This window comes from Gymnogyps californianus, chromosome 6 (genome assembly GCF_018139145.2).
Source record: "Gymnogyps californianus isolate 813 chromosome 6, ASM1813914v2, whole genome shotgun sequence".
In the NCBI taxonomy this organism is placed as follows: domain Eukaryota; kingdom Metazoa; phylum Chordata; class Aves; order Accipitriformes; family Cathartidae; genus Gymnogyps; species Gymnogyps californianus.
In genome coordinates, this window is record NC_059476.1 from 21117617 (window position 1) to 21141159 (window position 23543).

Consider the following 23543-nt stretch of genomic DNA (forward strand, 5'->3'; position numbering starts at 1 on the left):
CTAGCTAGCAGGAAATCTTGCTTCCTGCCAGGTACTGTCAGCGTGCCCACCCTTTAAAACATGCTGGTATGGAGAATTTATGCAGTCTAGTTTTACTTTTCAGAACTCCTTGGTGCACATGTAGTTCCCTTCTCTTTCCCTTTTGCCAGTGCAAGAGCGCTGACTGATCTGGCGGTGCAAAAGAGATAAGAGATAACAACCTTTATAAAATAGCAAACATCTTGAAAACAGAACCCTCAGCTTTTGGTCTTAGGAGTTCTGAGAGGAGATGAACCTGTGTTCTGGAGACAGGGTGCTCCTTCATGAACAAGTCTGGTTTCCCCATCCATTTGGGCTCCTTTTTGGGGACGTTGATGCATCTTCTGCTACAGTGTATAGTTTATTTCTTGTCAGAGTCCTTCAGGCTGGCCCAAATTCTTTGGCCATAGCTGTGCTCTGTAGCTGAAATGTGCTTTTTAGTCATTCCCTTGCTATTCAGATCTTCCTTCATCCATCTCTTTGCTCTTTCTGCTCAAAAGGCTGTCTGTGTGGTTGGTGTGGGGTTTTTTGTTTGGTTGGCTTTGATTTTTGTTTTTAAACAGAATGTGTCTTACCTATAGGTAAATATCTATAACCAAAGTTTTTGCCCTTCAGGTAAGGACTGAAAGGTATTTTACCCTGTGTATATATATACCCAGTTTCTAACAGCAGTCATCCCTAGTCTGAGGGTGAAATTTTATTAGTGTATGTTGGATTTCAGATTTATGAAGTGGCCTTTGGGAATGCAGTTGTTCTTGCAGGAACTTAATAATATCAAGTAAATATTTGTACAATCAGATCCTTCCTTCAGACTGTCAGAATCTTTTCTTGGCAAGCCTACCTGCTTTGGTACGTGCAGTCTGGTATCCCAACCACTGCAGAAAATACAGGTTACAAGACAAACATACATAAAGCTAATTGTCTCCCTGCTTTTCCTTCGGTTGGACAGCAAGGTTACAGAACTGCTTCCAGTGTAATGCATGTATGGTTTCTCTTGGAAAAAATTATGCGTTTCCAGACCCATTTGTTTTTCCTTTCATTTTCTTCAGCAATATCTGATGGGTGGCCATGAAAAATTATTTTCCAGAGCAAAATACCCTTTCATATTTTTATTTTGGCTGAAAGAAAAAGAAATCAAGGAAAGGAAGTAGAACACAGCACATCGTCTTGGTCTATAAAATGTTCTGAATAGACAGGTGTAGCTTTATTGAATAGAAGTAACGGAACACAACCTGCTCTTATGGTAGTGTTTCTGAATGTGGTAAGTGTCTACCAGGTCACAAAATGTGAGCAGGCGTGTGGCTGTGTAGCACCCTTTTGTTTCTGTACAGACTGCTACTCTATTTGGCTTGCCAGTTTCTTGTAACTGATATCCTTCTAGTTGCCTAAACACTTCTCATCACCAACCACTTCAAACGTTCTGCCTTTAATTTCTTTGCTTATTTTGTTTCAAGATGCTAAATTCTCAGATTGTGTTGAAGAAGTGTCTTGGTTTCATTTGTGCTCACTGGCTGTGGTATCTTAGCAATCAAATCCAAACACAAATACAGATGTGTATTGGACACAGAAAACAAATCGAAACCGAGTATTTTATTTCCTACAATTTGGTGAAAGGAAATGCAGTATCTCTTTCTAAGGCATATGACTCTTGTGTTTTCAGTGCATCCGTTTTTGAGGCAAAGTTTGAATTAAATAAAACAACTGAGAATATTGTTTATAGTATGTGAAACCACTTCCCTTTGTGGCTGGTACTTTAAACAAAGACTCTATCAGAAATAATATGTAGTGTCACTATGTCATTAGACTGAAGAAATACTAGAGCAAAGTGCCTTTGCTGTAGGACAGTTTGTCAGCCAGAATCAATTATAATGACTGTATTGATTTAAGCTAACTGCCTATGAAATTTCAAAAGATTGCAACTTTAATTGATATTGAATTGCATTGACTTGATTGATTTCCACGTCCCTGATTTAAGTAGGTACTTATTGATTGCTCAGATCTGTAGTAGTGTTCAGAGCTGTGAGCGGGAGAAAGAGCAGAAGAGATTGTATAATGTTGTCAGGCAGGATTGAGCTCAGGAAGGGGGGATGGTATGGACAGGGAAGGGAAGAAGTTGTCTCTGTTATGTGCATGCTCAGGGTAGAAAACAGATGTGATGAGAAAACAGGAATGTGTATATTGCTTGGAGGCAGGTCTGGGTTGCAGAGGAACTCTTGTAGAAGTGTATGGTGCTCTGTTAATGGGGCAAGGAAGAGAAATGGAAAAAGAGTAGCTTTAGGCAGGGCTGAGTTGGGATGGGGATAGGGATTGCTATCTCTGTAAGGAATCGCAGCATGGCTCCATCCGCTGTGGTGCATCCACTCCTTAGGATAATCTTTGAGTTTACTATTAAAGACATGGCAACCAAGTGTGGGGTTTTGGATGGGGAGCTTATTTAGTGTAGCTCAGGCATTTGCACAACGGGCATTGATCATCACCCCACTGCCTTTGCTCATATTTCTCCTCCCATCTTCATCTAGATATGAGAACTTCCATATCCCAATGTCACGTCCAGTCACAGGAGTATTTTCAAGGTCTGCAATTCTGATTCATGCCTTCCAATGATTTGTAATCCCAAAAACTAGGCTTGGCTCATTGTTAGTGCTACCTATGGGGCAGCAAGGATATGGGTCTGCCTGGTCTGTTGTAATCTTGCTGTGCTGTAATTGCCTTGTTTCCCTGCTTCTGAGGGGGTACATCCTGTAGTTGGTATTTCAGTACTGCTACGCTGTGCAAATAAATCCTAAACCTTTTTCCGAAGAGAGCTTGAATCCTTTCTACATTGATTTCTGTTAGAATTTACGTGTATGGCTGAATCAATAATCAATTAATGAAAATGTGAAGAGCAAAACCAAACTGTGTGGTGTTATTGAAAAGGCATTACTGGATCAGAACTTTAGAGCATATAAAGTATTTGCTGAGTTGTTGTGAGTCTGATTTATTGATTTGTTTTCTTCCTATGCTCTGCTGATTCCATACTTCTGTTAAATAGATGAGCACTAAGAAGATATATCTACCGTTAAGAATCAGGGGCTTGATGTATTGGGTCAGATTATCAAAGCAGATATTTTGATCCAAGTAGTATGAGATACCTGCTGCTTTAAAGGCAGCTGTGCTCATCCATGAAAGTTTTCTTCTGACCTCTATGCAATTATTGTATTCTGTGAAGCATGCAATATAAACATTAATGCTGTTAATAGCCATAAATAATTCCTCCTTCTAAAAATTTCTATCTGGTCCATGTTGTTGACTTACAGATGAGGTTGCTAAGTATCCCCCTAATGAAATTAACTATTACAGTCACGACTAGAAACTCTAAGGAAATGGAAAGCTAAGACAGCATAAAGAATTAACAACCATAACAATTGACTAAGACATGGTGCTGCTTAAAATAAAAATATGAAGATACACATTCTCCAGTGACCGATCACGAAAGCCTTAACTCTTCACTATAATAAATAATTACTAGGTAGAGCTGTACAAATAACACCAAAGGGTGCGTGAGGGGAAATATGAGATAACATACTTTGGGTTATTCCAAAGCTAGATGTTTGATGTCGTTTGTGAGGTCTGTGTCAATATAGATGCTAAAATAAAGGTAGTAGGTTTGCAGTTAAATAAATCTAATTTCTTTTTGGGGGGAGGGGAGAGGTAGGAGAGGGTTTATATAACTATATGCAAGTCAGGAAAACTGGAAGATGCTCGAGTTGCACGCTTAATCTGGAGAGTGCAGAGGTGCTTCAGTGTGGAGATGACTGAGGTGCTTACTGAAGTATGGATTTTGGTATTATTAGACTAATATTGCCTAAGAAACATTATAGTTCCATTTGGAAAAGCAAATTCTTGGGATATTTGTTCTTGTAACAACATATGTTGTAACATGAATGTGGAAAGGAATCTGGGACAGTCTAAACCAGATTACAGTTTGGTCCTTGCTGTAAAATGTGGCCTGGGATGAGGCAGAGGCAGCTCCTTCAACTAAATCCTTATGGACCTCTGCAATAGAGATTTAAATGTGAAAAGTCTGTTTTCTTACTATGTGCATATGAAATAGGATACTCCATTTCTTGGCAGTGATGGGGGGCGGGGGAGGAGACACAGTTGTTCTGGTATTCTTTGTAATCTTCTGCTAGAGGGCACTGTGTTGCCAGACAGGGATATATTAGGGCATAAGGATTTTAGCTTCATGGTGAAAAGCAGTTCTTTATATATTTTGCTGGAATGAAAACGCATGTCTGTGAGAGCTCAAACTACAGTGACTAAGCTAAGAGAATAAGCCTGGATACATCAAAGCCTGATTTTAAGTGAATTCTGTATTAAGATTTTTTTTTTTTTATTGTTTTGGCTATGTAAAAATAATTAGAATTGAGGAGTGCTGGGTTACTTAAGTGAATCCAAAGTTTGCTGGTAAACTTCACTAATGTAGGACCAATGCTGTATATGAACTCAGGTTAAATTCAGCAAGGTATTTTAGCCAAAAATAAGGGAAGTGTAATTCTGAAAAAGCTATGATACTGCATTAGCACTTCTTATAACATTTCAACTTTTTAATTAAATTTTAAAGTGAAAGTAAAAACAAAATAAAAACTTAATTTCTTACAGCAGGAAATAGTTATAGGTTGAAACCTAATCTCTCTTGATTGAGGTATAGGGCAAAACCTGTTATTCACAGTTCTGTTGAGAGTAGCAGAACTGATGTTAGCAGCTCAGAGAAATGGAAAAAAAAAAAATCACTTCTGCCTATCAGACAGGGCTTTCACTGAGTCTGAAATTTAAGACTAACAAAGTGATGCTGTCTTCTGCGTCTAAAACTAGGAAGTTGTCAGAGTCCAGACTGAGTGCCTACTGGCTGGTTACAGCAGAGGTGAGCAGATTTTTAAGCTGGGGTGGGGGGGAAAGTATATGATACTATACAAGTGGAGATTGCTGTCACTGAGACTTTTTGGTAGTGGATAACGCGGTACCATTCAGATCTGCCCTCTGCTGACAGAAGTGTTTAGTGTCTAAAAGTGCTGTTCTTATGTTTCTTTATGAAGCAGAACATGATGGCCTGACTACCAGGTCATGGGAAAGGTCAAAGTAGATATTATCACAGACACTAATGTCATTTCCCTTGCTGGATTACACTGAGGAGGCTCTCCGAAGATCTGACCTCAGTCCCTTATCTGCCTCTCCTCCTTTTGCAGTTTGCTTCATGGAAGAGAAGAAATAGAATCAAGTTTAATGTTGCTATTGTGGTTTGGGGTTTTTTATTATTTTTTTATTATTGTTATTTTTTTATTATTGTTTTTTTTTTATTCCCCAATCTCCACCTCCACTTTATTTTTCTTTCTTTGGCATATGTTGTCAGTTCCACTGGTGTGTGGTGAGGCACCAGGGGCAGAAACCAGAGTCAGGTGATAACATCAAGGTCACATGTTTTAATTGCCTGAACCCAAAAGAGGCAAAATTAGACAGTACTTTGAGAGGCAGAGGGTTGCCCTTTGTTGTGACAGACTGAATTAGCTGTAGTGTATTAGGGATGCCTGAGTAAGAAGCTTGCCTTTTCTTTAGCTGCAGCAGTTTACAGTGTTAATGTAAGACATCAGTGATGTAGATTTACTGATACTGGCCTGTAAACTGTAGCCCTGTTTCAAGTGGGCAATTATAAATTGTGCTTTAAGTTAGCTGAATGTAGAAAGTGGGAAGGAACAGGATCATGTTAACACTAATGAAGGAAAATGGCATGAGATATTAAATAACTGTTCTTATAAGATACTTCATAAATCCAAAGGAAATAGGGGTGGAAAAGACTTATGCGGTCATCTAACCTATCCATTCTAGAGGACTGGCTTGCTGCCTGCAATATATAATCACAAATTTGGTGGCCTTTTACGACGGGGTTACAGCGTTGGTGGACAAGGGAAGAGCAACTGACGTCATCTACCTGGACTTGTGCAAAGCATTTGACACTGTCCCACACGACATCCTTGCCTCTAAATTGGAGAGACATGGATTTGACAGATGGACCACTTGGTGGATAAGGAATTGGTGGATGGTCGCACTCAAAGAGTTGCGGTCAACGGGTCGGTGTCCAAGTGGAGAGCAGGGACAAATGGTGTTCCTCAGGGGTCAGTATTGGGACCAGTGCTGTTTAGCATCTTTGTCAGTGGCATGGACAGTGGGGTTGAGTGCACCTTCAGCAAATTTGCCGACAACACCAAGCTGTGTGGTGTGGTCGACACACTGGAGGGAAGAGATGCCATCCAGAGGGACCTTGACAGGCTTGAGAGGTGGGCCCATGCGAACCTCATGAAGTTCAACAAGGCCAAGTGCAAGGTACTGCACATGGGTTGGGGCAATCCCAAGCACAAATACAGGCTGGGTGATGAGTGGATTGAGAGAAGCCCTGAGGAGAAGGACTTGGGCGTGTTGGTTGACAAGAAGCTCAACATGACCCGGCAACGTGCGCTTGCAGCCCAGAAAGCCAACCGTATCCTGGACTGCATCAAAAGAAGCGTAACCAGCAGGTTGAGGGAGGTGATTCTTCCCCTCTACTCTGCTCTCGTGAGACCCCACCTGGAGTACTGTGTTCAGCTGTGGGGCCCCCAGCATAAGAAGGACATGGACCTGTTGGAGCAAGTCTAGAGGAGGGCCACGAAGATGATCAGAGGGCTGGAGCACCTCTCTGATGAAGGCAGGCTGAGAGAGTTGGGGTTGTTCAGCGTGGAGAAGAGTAGGCTCTGGGGAGACCTTATAGCAGCCTTCCAGGACCTGAAGGGGGCCTACAAGAAAGCTGGAGAGGGACTTTTTACAAGGGCATGTAGTGATAGGACCAGGGGTAATGGCTTTAAACCGAAAGAAGGTAGATTTAGATTAGATGTAAGGAAGAAGCTCTTTACTGTGAGGGTGGTGAGGCACTGGAACAGGTTGCCCAGAGAAGTTGTGGATGCTCCATCCCTGGAAGTGTTCAAGGCCAGGTTGGATGGGGCTTTGAGCAACCTGATCTAGTGGAAGGTGTCCCTGCCTGTGGCAGGGGGGTTGGAACTAGATGATCTTTAAGGTCCCTTCCAACCCAAACCATTCTATGATCTGCTACTCCAGACTAGCTTTAAATGCCCCAAGCTTCAGTACTCTTACTGCAGGCATGTGGGAGAAGAAGAGGAAGGAAAGGGCAATAGACTTCCTTTCTTCTTCTGAAGCCTTTCCTGAGATTTACATGTTTTTTTTCCCTCTATTTTGTGGCTTTTTAATTTCCATTGTGGTTTTCTGCTTCAATGTCAGAAAGCCCTGAAGGGTGAGGTGACTTTAATCATTCTGGATAGCTACGTTATCTATATGTGACTGTTGCCTTTTTGAATTTTTCTCAGTTTTGAATCTCATTGTTTTTTTCCTGTGGCAGCTGGTTTCACTGGCTAATCACCCCAGTAGTGGTAGTTTGTGGAGTGAGAATATTTTCTTATACTCTCCCCTTCCTTCTTTTCTGTCCCCCCTCACCGCACTTACGTATCCTCACTGGGTAAATATTCCTTTAGGAGAGAGCAATATCATTATTCCCATGTAGAGCTGGAAGACAGTAATGACTTGCCACAAAGAAAGGTAGTATGAGCAGTGGAGCCTTGGTGGAGGTATCGCGTCACTTAGAAGGTTGCTAGAGTGAGCAGTACCAAAAGGTTGATGTTTGTCTTGTGTTTGACTATCATGAACTTGAATGTACACCCTGAAAAACAAGTACCTACTCGAAGGAGCATGCATGTAATGGTTTGTCCATGTCTGAGAAGAATGTATGGAACAGTTATTTAGCCTCTCTGTGTGTTCTTATCCTTATTTCTTTGTTTCATTTACTCTGTAATTGCTTTTTCAGCCCGGTCAAAGAGTTTGGTGATGGGTGAACAGATTGGGCCTCCCTCCAGACCTTCTTCTCCAAACCCTCACGAACGTGTGCTGAAGTGTGGCTGGCTGAAGAAACAAAGGAGCATTATGAAGAACTGGCAGCAGCGGTGGTTTGTGCTGCGTGGGGACCAGCTCTTCTATTATAAGGACGAAGAGGAAACTAAACCTCAGGTATGACTAGAGAACTGTAGGGTGTATTGGTTGTGACTTATATGTGGGTCACAGTCACTGCTTTGATTGACAGCTTGTTTCAGTTGCTCTATCCTAACCAAAACCATACACACTTAAGGAGGTTCAAAGGCAAGAGACATTGCAGGGAGGCTTAGCTACTACCCAGGCAAGTAGTAGAGCTTGGGAGAAGGTTAGAAGGTGTTTGTTTACCCGCTAGGGCATGCTGACCTCCAAATCTTAGTATGGTCATCTATGAGACTGGAGTTTGACAGGAAGAGCTATGGAGTTCCAGATTACTGAGGCAGGAGTGAAAAACCTTGCTTAGTCAGCTGGGACTCATTATCTCCCAAATAATCCATTGTTAAGCAGAGCGGTGAGCCAGCTGCTTAGGGCTAGCTTGTGTGGTTACAGTATGAAGCTTTTGTTACATGCTAGCATGCAGGACTTGAGAATGGGCTGTAATATGTGTTTTATATGCACCTGGGAGTTACTGCTTTTCTATGCAAATTTTGAGGAGAAAGACTTTACGCAAGGCTTTGAGCTGTCTGTGTCTGGATAGATGACTGTGTGTCTGACAGTGAAAACTAATTTAGCAGACTAGGGAACAAAGTGACCTTGTACAATGGGGAAAAAAATTAAACTGTCTGAAGTTTGTCTTTATCAAAACTTTTAGACTTTATGGAGCATGAATGAAAGAGAACACTCTTCCTGTTGGAAACCACTGGTGAAGTCCTGCTGTGCAGTATGTATTGGACAGTATCATGGAGCCGTCCCAAAGTAGACCGTGGAAAGAAAACAGACAGAGGAAAGGGAGAAGATCAGAATGTTTAGGAGCTAGCAAAGAGAGAGGAGGTCAGCTAGTGGTTAGATAATTTAATAACAACCACTAAATGATAATTGAATAAATTGAACCACAGTAGGGCTACTTAAAATGGTAAGTTTGAATCAGCTGTATCAGTTTGTCCATGGGACAACAAATGTGTGCAAGAAAGCTTTCGAAAGCACATTTATTCTTGCAAAAGACAGGAGATTCTAATTAACTATGTGCCAAGTAGCTGTAGGGCAGTTTGCTGGTGATAAAGGGTAATAGACAGTCACCATGCAACATTCCCATGGGCACACAACATGTTTAACTTGCAACTTTTTGGTAGTGAATATTTTAAAACAGTTTTTAATAAAGTGAACGTTACACAAGTATGTCTCTCTTAAGCCAAGTATTAATTAACAGGATTTTTTTACTAACTTCTTGCTGCTTCACATGCTTTTTGTGAGTGTGTTGCTGGTCTAGCACCAATTTCTTACAATTAAATGTGGTTCTCTAAAACAAGTTATAATCAGAGGACAGTGCTCTTGCACCTGGGGTAAATGCAGAGCAGAGGGCATCGTAATTATCAGTCTGGACTCAGCTGGATGATTTTCTGCTTCTCTGACCCTTCTATATCTACAACACTTGGGGGGGGGTGGGGTGGTGGTGGTGTGTGCTACGGGATGGGATAAAGCTTACAGCTGAGATGAAGAATTTCTTATTCAAGTCTTTCAATATGGCTGTAAAATATTCTTGCAGCATTTGAGCTAAGGACTTTCCTAGTTGCTGTAGTGTATTATGCAGCATATTTCATGTAGTCATTGTTTTAACTGTCAGGCCTCTAACCAGACTCATTGAACAGAGGGAACGTAATTGAATAAGCCAGACAATGTCCCTGTACTGTTGCCTCCTGATGAGTCAGTACAGGCATTACAGAGTGACAGACAGCCTGTGTAATATCATCACCATCCACACACTCATTATAGTCTATTATTAAACTGCTTGATACAGCTGCGTGCTTAACTATTACACATAAATTTCATTGTAGAGTGAGAATGGAAATGAATTTTCCCCTGTGAGCCTGACACATGCATGGTAGATGCACAAGCATGTTGGCTGCATCTTATGTCGTGCACTTACCTAAATCAGGGATTTGATCTATCGTTATGGATAGCCTGCTGTGTAAAGGCTAGAGAGACTTGAACTTGATGATGTAACCTGTTGTTGCTCAGGACTCTGCGAGCAACAGCTAGATTTTGCACTTTTAAGGCAACTACCTTATGTTCCTATACAACGCATGGGGAGAGCTGGGCACTTCTGAACTGTGTCAGTGAACATGATGAGGAAGGAGCTGCCTCAGGTAGTCATGTTGGAAAGGGTTTCTTTAACCCTGCCCGTTTTTGCGGACAGGGTTGCCGTACATTTATCACTGGGGGAAGCCATTTTGTATAGGATGATACAGGACCATGTCCTGACTACTCTTGTAACAGTTGCAAACTAGGATTCACGTCTGACTTCAGCTGGGACTGTATGCATCCCACAGGTGAGATGTACTTTTGGAACCTGTAGATAGCTATTGCTTGGGATTCTCTGGAATGAAGGGACAATGGTACAGGCATGCCCACACAGCTTAGGAAGACAGCTGTGACCCCAGGAGATCTTTGTTACAGGCCATGTAGATATTTTCATCAGTTGATGTTAATCCCTAATTTCCTTCAGCTCTAAAGGTACTCATGCTTCTTTTAAATCTTTCTGCTTTAAATATTAAGTATGGCCTGCAAGCTTGTGTGCAAAAACTAAATCAATAGCTTCACTGAAATTCCCATTGATCTTCAGCCTACTTGATTATTTATATGTACTCTGGAAGAGGGTCATATTCTTATCGTTTATCTGACAAAGTCAAGTGAGATTTATGCTATAATGTTTCAAAAGAGAAACCTTAAACAACATCTTTTTATGGATGTTGCGTTGCCTGTTTTTATGAAAACCTGTGCTTCCAGGTCCTTAGAGGGAATTGTAGATATTCTTCCCTTGAAAATAATGCTGAAAAGGTGGAGCTGTAATCTAATGACAGGAGAGTGGCATAGGCTTACTAGAGTGAAAAGGAGTTATTCTGTGGTCTTAATGGATCAAGTACTGTTGAAGGTGTGTGCGTTTGTGTACCATATGACATAGTTGCAATTGCACAGTCCACTCCATCAGACTGACTTCTGTGCCAAAGGTTAGAGAGTGAACTTGCAGCCATTGCTTTTCTTGAGTATTTTCTCAGGTGCCCCCATGAGGAAAAGGGGAAGGGAGGACTGACCTGCAAAGAGCTTTTGATGCTCCTACTAACTCTGTCAATATATGTGTGGATTTTTAAAGTAGCTGTGGGTTTGTTTCTATTCCCAGGGCAGGAGGTAGCATGCACATCTCCCAATTTCCAGGGGAACAGAAGCCACTCTGCAGCTAATTCATTAACCTTTCTTTCAGTGCTGACTTGGTATGATAAAAGGCTTTAGTGCATCTGCAGTGGACTTGAATTTTGCTCTCTAGAAAACAGCAGAATTTTCTAGAATATGTTCTGGCCACTGGACTCTAAAGATGATGTTGTATATGATAGTTTTCTGTACCATTTTGCAATAATTTGTGATGCATCTGCAATTTTGTCATGTTGCCTTTCCAGTGTTTTCCTGTTATCTTTGGAATGCCTTCAGCGTGTCTTCTAATTTCAGTGAACCTCAAAGTCAAAATGTAGGACTATAGGATTGGGAGGGAAGGGTGCTGAAAATTTATCCTGTTCTGTTGACTTGATGTTTTTCCTTCATTTTAAAACTCGCAACCATTCTAGATAAACCACTCAGTATGAACTGTGCTAAGTACCCTCCTACATTGTGTCCTTCTACAGTCTTACCTTTTCACTAGGTAGGGGACAGGAACTGAGCCCTGACACAGTGTTCTGCAGCACTACTGAGAGAGCCTACTAGAGGATGAGAGCTGACTCTATTCTAGTCAGTGAACAGAGATAGCAACAATGTGATCTCCACATAACACACTTCATAATGGGACACCCAAAAGGGGAAGTGAGAGTAGCAGGGCAGCTGCATGTGTAATATGAAGGGGGCTCATAACACACAAACTTGGTGAATATTTTTATTCATTACACTGAATACCTGGAGAATACTCATTGAGGTTGGTAATGGGAATTAATTAGCTGTTAGGTAATACCTAGTAATAGTGGGACATTTTGACATTTCTCCCTCTTCTCCAAGGGGTCTGCTTGAGCTTGCACATCTCTGTCCTCTCAGACTATCCAAATTTTTCTGAGCATTTCTTGTCAGTAAAATCCACCTAGTGGCTGGCTGTTTTCTCCTTCCAATCGAGGGTGCGTTTTGCAAGGTGAAGGAACAAAGCTGTACTTATATATGCAACAGACTGGAATTTCGTCCTCCTTCAAGTCATTGTGGAGATTATTAGCTGCTAATGAAGAGGATTTTGTTTTGGTTTGTTTTTTTCCCTTGCAGAAACAGACAGCCAACATCTGGAAAAATCTTTGAAATTGCCAAACTTCATTGTTGCATCTACTCCATCAGCAATATGCAGGCTGGACTGTTGCTGTTACTCATACCTGTAGGTGCTCCTGTAACCCTCTGGTCCAGTGTGACTTGTAGGTATAGCTTGACTGAAAAAAATACAGAAATCTGTTATAGCCTTGGTTTAGAGGTTTCTAACATGTATTCAGCTTTGGAAGTCTTCTGTTCGTTTCCCAGTACTGACTCTAGAAGTTTTTAAGGGCTGCTATTCACAAAATGTTCCCCCAAACAAAATCTAGTTCCAGTAATGTTAGTGAGAAACTCCCCATTCTTTTCCAAAAAAATGTACTGTGACAAAAATGGACTGTTGGATAAATTCAGGTGGAATCTTACTTGAGAAGGAAGTAAGGTTTGGTTGGGGTTTTTTTGTTGTTGTTGGGTTTGGGTTTTTTTTTTTTTGACAGGTGGAAATCTGAGAGTGTCAAGAACACAGGGGAGATGAATATTAAGATATGAGTTGTTATTTTCTCTCAGAATCTGCATTCACCTTTTTCTTTCTTTTGGAAAAGTATAAAGTAAGCAGAATGTTAATATTGCTCTGAGCCTAGGAAGAATGTGAACCAGCAAAAAGAGCAGGGGGGCTAGTGCATTGGTGGTAGCTCAGGCTAGATATCCTACTAATCTCTTCCACCCTTAAAATCTATGAAACAGTCTGAAGCTTACATAGCTCCAGAAAGTGGCTGTTTTATTTATAGTGTTCTCACATATTGATGAAGCTCAGGCATGCCAGATCCTTAAACTTTTTTCCAGTGGTCTAAGAACAGACCCTTTTCCTGTCACTTGGGGTGGAGAAGTTATTGCATAGCAGTAATTTCACAAGTATCGGGATCTTAACTGATCATAGTAACTGATGTGCGTGGCCTTATATGATAGCAAGTCAAGTAACTTAAGTTTTTTTTCTTGAAAATGAGTGAGCTCAGTGCATCCATGGTTAACTACTGCATGTTGTTGATGCTGTCTTTCCCACCCTGCCCCCCCCCATTTCTCAGTGGCACTAACTAAAATGACACTTCCAAAAAAAAGGCTAGCTTTGAGGTTCCTATGGAGTGAGAGGGAGAAAGAAAATTGTATTCTCTGCCTTCACTACTTTTCCAATCGGTTTGCATCTTTAAAATATTCAGTGGTTGTTCCTCTCAACCACTGACACCAGTGTAGCTGTTCTGACACTTCTCCAGCCTGAAATATGCGGAGTACATCTCCAGCGATGGCTTTGGATGCAATAGTCTTCATTCCTCTGCCTCTCAAATATAACTTAAAGATGCAAATGCTCTTTAAAAAAAAAAAGAAAAGAAAGAAAAAAATAACACCTTTTTGTTTTATACAACTCTTTTTCAAAAATCTTGAACTAATTCTATAGACTCAGTTTCCTTTTGTGGAAGCAGCTGAAGTTACAGGGACATTGTCAGTATCTTATAGACAGAAGAATTGAGATGCAGGCAACTTAATTGTTAGATTAGCATAACATAGCAAACTTGTAGTTGGGCATGTCCTGTGGCATAGTAGATCCACCTTGTGATCCAAAGCGCCAGTTTGAGTCTCTGGAAAGGATCATTTGCTGTGGCTGGAGTGACAGGGTTGGCTCTTTAACCCTTGAGGTTGCAAAGAAGTCTTGAGTGTAGCTGATGCAGGAATGTCTGCTGGCAGCCTGAGCCAGCAAGTCACCTTTTTTGTCTGTTATTGACACAACTATTGTTGAGTGTCTAGATGATGAACAACAGAGGTAAGGGAGCTCTTCTACAAGTTCATGCTTCTGTAGCTCTGGGAAAGTTCTTCACCAACACCTAGGAAAGCTTCCTTTGTCATTTTGTTCTCTGTTCCTGGCCTGAGACATGAGGATCTGAGACAACAGTTGACTTATCAGTTGAACCGTGGGGTCTATCCTTAGCCTGCTTTAAATATGAGGCAATTCAATTTCCATCTCTTTCACTGAGACTAAGGCTAAGTCTGGTCGTGGGTTAGCTTGGGCTATTTGATCCTGAGAATTCAGGGTCGGAGATAATTCATTGGTATAAAGCTGTTGTAGAAATTTTGTTCCACGTTCAGCTAAAATCAAGATGTTCATGTAGTCAGTTCATCATCCTTGGCCTGGGATTCAGAAATGCATACCTGAGGGCAGATCTGAGCCGCACTATTCCTCACCTCCCATCTTGTAAGCATTTGTAACAGTGACTAAAGTGCTGTGTTAAAGATAATGGTATGAGAATTAGGATGATCAGTGTTCTGGCACCAACTGTGTTTGTTGAAGGACTCAGTCAAGAAGACGAAGCTTTCTACTCATGTTTCCTGTGTCACAGCTTTTCTTTACCAAACCCTGGCTCCACAGAGCCTGGTACAGGGCAGGACTTCTCAATTGGTCTTGTTAGGGAGGACTACAGTAATACCATTAAGGTATGAACACTTGTCCTCTTAAGATTCTCCCTCAAAGCACCAAGACCCCAAAAGGGTGCAAGGTGATGCTATCATCAAAAATTGGATTTGAACCTCCGGCTTACTGGAAGGTCTGTAACCTCTTGCCTGCCCCTTGAGCTGTTTGGCTGTCTCAGGCTCCCAAATCCTGAGGGAGGGAGGAATAACTTAGTCATGAATTGAAGTTTATTTCTGGGGCATGCTTTGGCATATATTAAGTCAGACCTTGGGGAATTTAAACTGATTTAATCCATCATTAAGTTACTTCCCAAGCAAGATTGCTAATGCAGTCTGAGTGGCTGCTGGACAAGGACACATCAATCTGTTTAAATTTAGTAATGTCTTTCTACCAGTGACAGCAACTGTCAAAATTGATACACTCTCCCTGCTAAGATGAATTTCCCCCCCCCCCCCCCACCTTTTCAGCTCTGTGCCAGGCAGACAGGGACAGCTGTGAGCTACATACTGTTACCCTCTGGAGAAATGTTTTGTCCCCTAAAAGGACTGGTTATATAAGATAGAAGAGCTCAGCACATTTTGCTGACGTGCAGAGAGAAATGCACAAGAAACTGATCTGAAGATCTTTGCTGTATATACACCTATGACCTAAAAATACCTTCCAGAGATGGGCCTAGGTTGCAGGCTTTTCTTGTTTTTCATAGGTAGAGTGAGCATCCCTCAATTTTTCTTTCTGAAAAATCATTCTCCTAGTTCTCGTTTCCCTACTCTTCTTCCAGTTGTTATGCTAGCAGCTCAACTTGCTGCAACTTCATTGCACAGCTGAATGAGGTGCACACTGGTAAGGACAAAGTAGCTATACTGGTGTACAGTCCCCATTGCCACTGTGGCTGCAGCAAGTCCTGCATTCCTTCCACTGTCCCGTGTCTGTGGGGTTTTTTCTGGTTTTTTTTTTTTTTAAATGAGCTCTGCAGGAAGAGTGATCTTCCTCTTCTCCTCTATTTCATCAAAGCCAATTAAAATGAGAACAAGAAACAAGTCACTTCAATGAGAACTTTCTACAGAATATATGAAACCAAATAGGAAGTGTATTTTGACTGGGAAATGCTTCGGTTTAGGGTGTTATTTCAAGCAATTTATGCCTCTAATCTCTTCTAGAGTAAAACATCACCCTCACATACCAAAGGTGTGTCTCGCTGAAGGGGGGCAGGTGACATTGCACCATATGGTGCATGAAGCATGGAGAAAGTCCATTTGCTTAGTTTTGTTGCAGGAGAAGGGTGACTGAGGCAAGCAAATAACCTCTGGAAAACACAGCAGTGTGAGATTTTGGTTTAACCCTTTGACTTCATCACTGACTTCAGTTTCCTGCAGAAAGGTAGGCTTTCTGAAACTCTTTAGTTTTACAGCACTTTTCTGTGAACTGCTCCTGCTTTTCACTGTAAATAAGCTCTGAATCTCCTGGTCTGTATTTACTGCTGTACATCTTCATCATTCCATGCTATAAAACATCAAAAAGCTGGCATGTATATCATTGGGTTTTGCCTAAAATGTGTATGACCTGGCTGTATGTATTTGCCAAGTTTACTAATTCAGGCTGAGGGAAAGAACCACCCACAAAAGCATGCCTTTTTCTGAAGTAACACAGGGCTTGATTCAGAGTCCTGAGTTCTTCTTGATTATAAATGTGAGGTTTAGGTAACTGTTTCAAATGGGGATTTATGCTTGCTTTATATTATCGGATAAGGAAGGCCTAACTTACTTTGTGCTGGCTTGTAGGCACTACCCATTTTGAGACTGTCTAGTTTTGCTTTGAGGGCTTAAGAGAGGACTGTTCCTTAAAGGAAAAGAGAGAGTGTTACTGTCTCTTTAACAACTTTTCTTTCTACAAAATCTAAATTGGTCCTCAAAGAAAAGCAGCTGTTAACATTTAAGAGGATTACATCTTCTGACAGAAGACAACTGTTGCCAGCTTTCAAATGATACCTGAAGCTCTGAAAGTCTGATCAGCTGGAATCAACTGATGATACCATATTAGTTTTTATTGCTATATGTGCATTTCTAGCTTGTGTTAATAAGATAATGACCTGAAAATGTAAATTTACAGCTGAGAATGCATAAACACCAAATTTAAGTTAAACTAACAAAATGACCTTAAGAACTTTTTTTTTTTAGCCAACTTTGTGATTTTCAGGGTCCTTTCTTGTGGCTTCTTGGCATTCTTGTCTTAGGCTATTCTGAAATCCTTTCTGGTTTCAATTGTGCAACTTAGATATTTTATTTTTCTTGTGCTGCCATTTCACCATTTCCCTAGGGATGTTCCACATACTGCTAAAAGCTGGAAGGGATTGAATTCCTGTGTGCAGTATTAAAACGTTAGGTTCTATTCTTCATGAAGAAGCTTTTTTAAAAGACAGAACAAAGACTTGTGACCCTCCCACCTATCCACATGCCCTTACCCATGTGCTTCAGCCTCAGGTTGACATAGGAGCTACTTCTTTTTCTCCCCTCTCTTCAGGGAACTTTGTTCTGTGGTAAGGCAAGCAGATGCTTACATTTTAACAGTTTTGTTCATTTTACCTCTTGAATGTGGCGTCCCTAGAAGCATGCTATGAAACTACTTTAAAACTTGTGCATTCAGTATGAAGCAGAGATGGGGAGGGAGCATGGACCTCTCAGTACATCCAATTAAACCATTTTTGTTTCAGAGAACTACCTGATAGAAACCAGACTGAGAAAAGCAGTCTTCCTGCTCAAGCCAAAATTTGAGACTTTTCCTTGTCAAAATATCCTAAGCTTTGGGTAAAAGCAAGACTCAGGGTCCTGTCTTTGAAAATCATGCTGTGTTCACTTGATCACTGTTTGGTCCTTGTTCCTGGCTGACATAATATTCCATGACACTACCTCTACTATCTCATGAGTTGCAGTGCACACAGGGCTTTAATTTGCTTGGGAGGTTTGCCTGAGAAATTTGCTCTTCACTTTCTGGGAGAAGATAGTTTAGCTATGGTGGTAATTGATGGTATCACTTTAATTTTCCAGGATGCTGATATCAGAAGTATTTTGTCCTTTTGGACAAGGGTCAGAGTTATGTGAATGGGGAGACTTCACTCTCTTAGAAATTCCTGTTCCAGAGGTGATCTGATCTTAGAAGCTGGGACTTCATGGTGGAGGTTACATTGCAGAGAGGTACTTCTCTGCCCATCTGCCCCATCCTCTTCTAGTTCAGCCCTTTACCGACTCCCCAGCTGATCACATAGGCACAGCAGCTCTGCTCTGGCATTCTGGTGGGTAATGTTCCTTGTTTCCTTCAGTAGAGGAAAGGGAGGAAGAAGAGTGTCATTCAGGTCCAACCCTTCTCCTTCCTCACTCCTGGACCACAGCAGCTGTGCAAGTTGCAATTTTCACATTTTGCAGGGGCTGCAGTAGGAAAGGAGACATGTCTGCCCAGTGGGGCTGCACGATGCTGTTTTGGGCTGCACAGCACAGCCTATTGCAGAATGGAGCACAGGGGAAGGTACTGCTGGGTAGCATGTGTAGCTTTCTGTTTAATATCTCTTTTGATTCCCTTTTTTTAAAATAAAAGTTGACTTCTGTCTTCCCTCTTTTTCCTTCTTATTGTATCTCCTGGCAAGTAATAAATTTCTGAGCTGAGTAGCCTCGAACCAGGAGCATTTAATAGTCTTTCACTGGTTTCAGCATGCTCTGCTCACAGTTCGCTCTAGCTACCAGCATCGGGCAGCAGTTAGTTTTTTATGTGGACAGAATGCACACAAAAGTATATAATGTCCACTTTAACACTTTACTCTTCCTGTCTAGGATGCTTTGTGGAGCCAGCACCTGCTGGCTTTGGCCCCTTGCAGAGTTTGACTGAACTCCTCTGGCTCTCTTCTGAGCTGAATCATCATTCAGGGTTTTCCTCCCTTTCAAATCTTGATTTCTCAAATGTATGTCAAATGTGTTATGAAGAACTTTACAATGTGTTACAAAACATCCAACCCCATCTTTTGCTGTTACACTAAGCACAGAGTTTTTATTTTTAAATGCAAGGAAACAAAACTGAGATAGAAATGTAAATGCACAATTTCCACAAAGCAAAACCAAGGATACCTAAACTAAAGGCCTCAATACAAAATCTGAGTTGTTTAAGAGTGTTTCTTTTTTTTCTTTTATGATCATTTTTGCTTTTACATTATGTAGAATGAACAGCAATAGTCCGCACTGTTGAACATTCAGCATATATGCAATGTGGTCAGGGTAATTTTGCTTCTGGAATTTTTATTTTCTGATTTTTTTTTTTTTTTTTTAATGTAGCAACACTGGGGTAGTGATGCAGATCTGTTGGATATAGAGTAGTATTTGTTGTTCTATAGACTATGAATACTCAAATTCAGGGTGTCTTGCATTTCTACCTTTTAACTATGCACTGGCCTGCAATATGTGATTAACTGGAGTGGAGTTTCATGAATTCTGAATGACAGGGATTTCCTGCTCTAGAATGTTGATCTGGCTTGTCAAGGGGAACTAAATGCAGGTCGATAGCCTGATGCCACTGAGGCATGGCAAAACATGGAAGCAGGTTGCTGAATATAGTGTGACGTGGAAGGTTGAGTTCTGTTTTGTGAAGAACAAATTTGAGTACTTGTGAGTCATTTTCAGTCTGCAACAAACAGATCCTTTCAAAGGATCTTGTGAGTCATTTTAATAGGGTGGGTTGTCAGAACTGGAATGCCAACTTGTAAACCTCCATGACTTGGAGCTTATTTCCCAGCTGAAGTATTTTCCATCTCAAGCATTACTGTTCTGGTAATTTATTTGTAGTAGGTTTTGAATTTTCTATGTTCAAAGAAAAGAGTAAAACTTAATTCATTTACATTTAATACAAGCTGGCTCCTTGGTTTATTACAGTGGTTTCTCCAAACAAGGCATCTGTAGGAAAATGTATTACCAAGGGGCAAAGCCAGGGAAGTTATGCCATAACAGATGTAATGAAAAATAACACAACTGGCTTCTCTATGAAGAAGATTGTAAAGGTCATATGATAGGCTGTCTCCTATCAATTGAAATCCTGGATTGTCTGTCTCATGAGACACTAATTGTATTACTCAGTAATATGGATCTGGAAGCTGACAAAGAACGTAGCTCGGATTTGTTTTGATTACCAATGTTATGAAGCTCCAATGTGTCTTGGATTTGGCTGTTGCCAAATTGGTTGGAGAGAATGTGACTGTGCATGTTTACTAGAGATATGTGTGAAAACAACTGACTGAAACAACTTCTTTCTTCTTTTGCTGCTCAGCAAGAAAAGATGGTTTGGACTCAGCTTCCATTCCAGGGCAGTTCAGTGCAGGAGTAGAAACTGCTGATTACACTCTTCATGGCTTAACTCTTGAGAGTCCCAGTTCTTACTGCCTTTTATCTGTCTTATTGTGTGTATGTCCTAAAGAATGTTAGCTGGAAACCCTTTAAAAATGTCAAAGATTAAACTAAAAAAAGTGGAGAAACAATGAGGTCCAAATAGTGCATTCGTTCTTTTTCCACCCAGGTTACTGGACAAGAGTTTCCTGTGATCTCTTTTTCAGCTTTTCCATAGATGAAGATGACTTTGTTCACTTTGAAGATACTATGCCACCAGCTATGCAGAATTCCTGAACTGGAATACATTGTGTTAATTATGCTTGGGCTCAAGGTGAAAATGAATCTGAATTCTGGCAGCATTTGAACTTGGGAAGTAAAGGCGCTCAGATTTCTTGCTAGGGAAACTATAGTCTCTTATTATCTGTTTATTAAAAGGTAGTCCCATTGCCTTGCAAACCTGAATCAGCTGCTCTCCTTTGGTATCTCCCTGGGAACTTCTGTGTACTGAGAATCTCTGGAAAACAGGCCGTTTTCTTCAGTCGCAGAAATAAAGATTTAGAAATAGAACTTCAGCTGCCTCATTACTGCAGGCTGCAACTAGAAATTAAAAGGTGAATGAAGAGTAGACGTAATGTCAGATGAAACTTTTGCAAGGGATAATTAGTTATGGAAGCCAAGGAGAGTCACCTATGCATGCTCAGAGCATTGTTATTCCGGAGGAAAGATCATTTGATCAGAAGTGTCTACTGTGAGAGAAAGGACAGGTGAGGCAAGTGCATGACCAGCTCAATCTTTTCTTGCTCAGAAGAGTGGAAAGGAGATGGGCTCAGTGGAAGAGTGGGACTTAAATCTGCTATATGTGTAATGTTTATCTTCTTTTCCTTACCCTCTTCGTGGCCTTTCCCCTTTCACTGGTGTTTGTGTCCCTTACAGGGTTTGATACTGCTGCAAGGCAATCAGGTGAACGAGCTGCCACCTAATCCTGATGAGCCAGGGAAACATCTCTTTGAAATTGCACCAGGTAGGCCAGCATTTCCTTGTATGTTCAACATAACATCATCTCATTCCCATCAGTTGTTGTTAATGATAATTGAACTGTGCTGATCACTTCACTTCTAAGCATTCTGATACACTAGCCAGATTACCTAGAGAGACTGGGAAATGAGACTTGACAGACTACTTGGTGGTCTTTGTTTTGGATATAAGTGCTGCTGTGGTACCTCATGAAAATAGTAGTTGAGATGCCTCATGCTCCTTGATTTTTCTGTTTGGAGGGGGCTCCTTGCCTGGAGTGCTCTGTGGTCTCCCAAGCTGATGTGGTTTTCTGGTTGTTATGGGAGAAGCTGACACAGAGCGCAGAATAGAACTTATGCAAAAGTAGCATGCAGTATCTGGATGTAATTTCTCTAATGTATACTAGTCCCCCCAATTCGCGGCAGGGGAGAAAAAAAGAGTTTTAAAATGTTTCACTTTTGGATAAAAGGTTTAAGAGAATAGATGACCTGCCATGGAAGAGAGACTGAAATTTTGTTAGGTAGAAAATCTAATGATCTGTCAGCATAGTCTTAATGTAAAACTTTTGAAATCATTTTAGCTCCCATGTAAATGCTTCCTGTGGACTGGCTTGGTATCTCCAGAGTTAAGTTCCCTGTTGCAGCATAGGAGCAATTGTATTCCCTTTTATTAATTTCTGATTGTAGTTGGGAGAGGACTGTCCCTGTGCATAGACTTGAATGCAGTATATTTTGGAGGTAGTTTCAGGTGGCAGGATCTACAGAGAAGAAAGCTGTTGCATCCCTAGCAGTGTTAGACCAGAGGAGTGAGAAAGATGAACCAGGTTAGTCCTTCCACAGCTATCTCCCAATACCTGAAGACCGAGTTCCTGGAAACAAGGAGGGAGACAAACATGACTATGGTAAAAATTATGAGTCCACTGACTCAGTCATGCTTTACTTCACAGCCAGTTTCTCCTGCATGGACTACCTGTCCGTGCTTCTTATTATTGTCTGTTTCCCCACAGTGTTGGTGCTGTTGATAGGGTAGATAAAAGTAATTACATTAGGCTGCCTCTTTTATTAAATGGAATGGACAACACAGGGAACACTTGTCCCTGTAGTTGAATGTTACTGTTGAGGCAGGTGTGCTTTTACCTGTGTCTTTGGGGTCTTTTTCTTACCCCTAATCAGGCTGGCTTAAACTGCCTGTGTTGCACGCCCCTCTTGATGCAGTATCAGGCAGTGCAAGAAGAACAGGTAGTGCTGCAAGGTTTTCAATTACACCAGCAGGCAGGGTTTTGCAATAACTCAGCCACAGCATTCTGTTTGACACACAGGAAGCTACTTGGAGAGAAGAGATTTATTTTTGTTTTCTCTTCCTTGTCACTGCACACTATCTGTTAATGCCTCCTTTTTCTTATACTGCACCATGCCCTCATAGGCAGGGCCCCACAAACAGCGGGGCATTGGGCTCACAGTGTTGCTTGCATGGAAGATGCCCTAGGAAGTGGCATTCACTGTCTGAATGTGACACATCTTCTGCACCATTTTCCAAGGATTGTGCACCATATTGTTGTAGAAGGACTGTGGACCTGGGATGTGAAAGCACCTGGGTTGTTGATTGTGAATGATCCCCTGTGGTCTGGCAGTGATCTGAAATAATGAACTGAGCCACAGACTGGCTTGGTTGAGTTTCCTGTGGATTTGAGTTTGCCCTCTGGTTCCAGGTGGGTGTCATGGTTTAACCCCAGTCAGCAACTAAGCACCACGCAGCCGTTTCCCCCTCCCCCTCCCAGTAGGGTAAGGAGGAGGAAAGGAAAGGAAAAAAAGTAAAACTCGTGGGTTGAGATAAGAACAGTTTAATAACTAAAGTAAAATATAATACTAACAATAGTAATAATAAATATAATAATAGTAATGAAAAGGAATATAACAAAAAAAAAAAAGGAAAGGGGGGGGGAAGGAAAAAAACAGTGATGCACAATGCAATTGCTCACCACCCACTGATCAATGCCCAGTTAGTTCCCCAGCCGCGATCTGTGCCTCCCGGCCAACTCCCCCCTGTTTATATACTGGGCATGATGTTCCATGGTATGGAATACCCCTTTGGCTAGTTCAGGTCAGCTGTCCCGGCTCTGCTCCCTCCGAGCTTCTTGCACACCTGCTTGCTGGCAGAGCATGGGAAACTGAAAAGTCCTTGGCTTAAGATAAGCGCTACTTAGCAACAACTAAAACATCAGAGTGTTATCAAAATCGTTCTCACACTAAATCCAAAACACAGCACTGTACCAGCTACTAAGAAGAGAGTTAACTCTGTCCCAGCTGAAACCAGGACAGTGGGAAAACAGT

General features: G+C 41.4%; 1 protein-coding gene across 1 annotated transcript in view; it reads left to right on the plus strand.

Annotated features, from left to right (window-relative positions):
* ARHGAP22 (Rho GTPase activating protein 22) overlaps positions 1 to 23543 on the plus strand; it is a 161679-nt gene that overhangs the window by 16054 nt on the left and 122082 nt on the right. The window contains exons 2-3 of the mRNA XM_050898757.1: positions 7901 to 8100; positions 21133 to 21220. Of these exons, the coding sequence (XP_050754714.1) occupies positions 7921 to 8100; positions 21133 to 21220 (268 nt within the window). The 5' untranslated portion in view covers positions 7901 to 7920. The remainder of the gene's footprint in view (positions 1 to 7900; positions 8101 to 21132; positions 21221 to 23543) is intronic.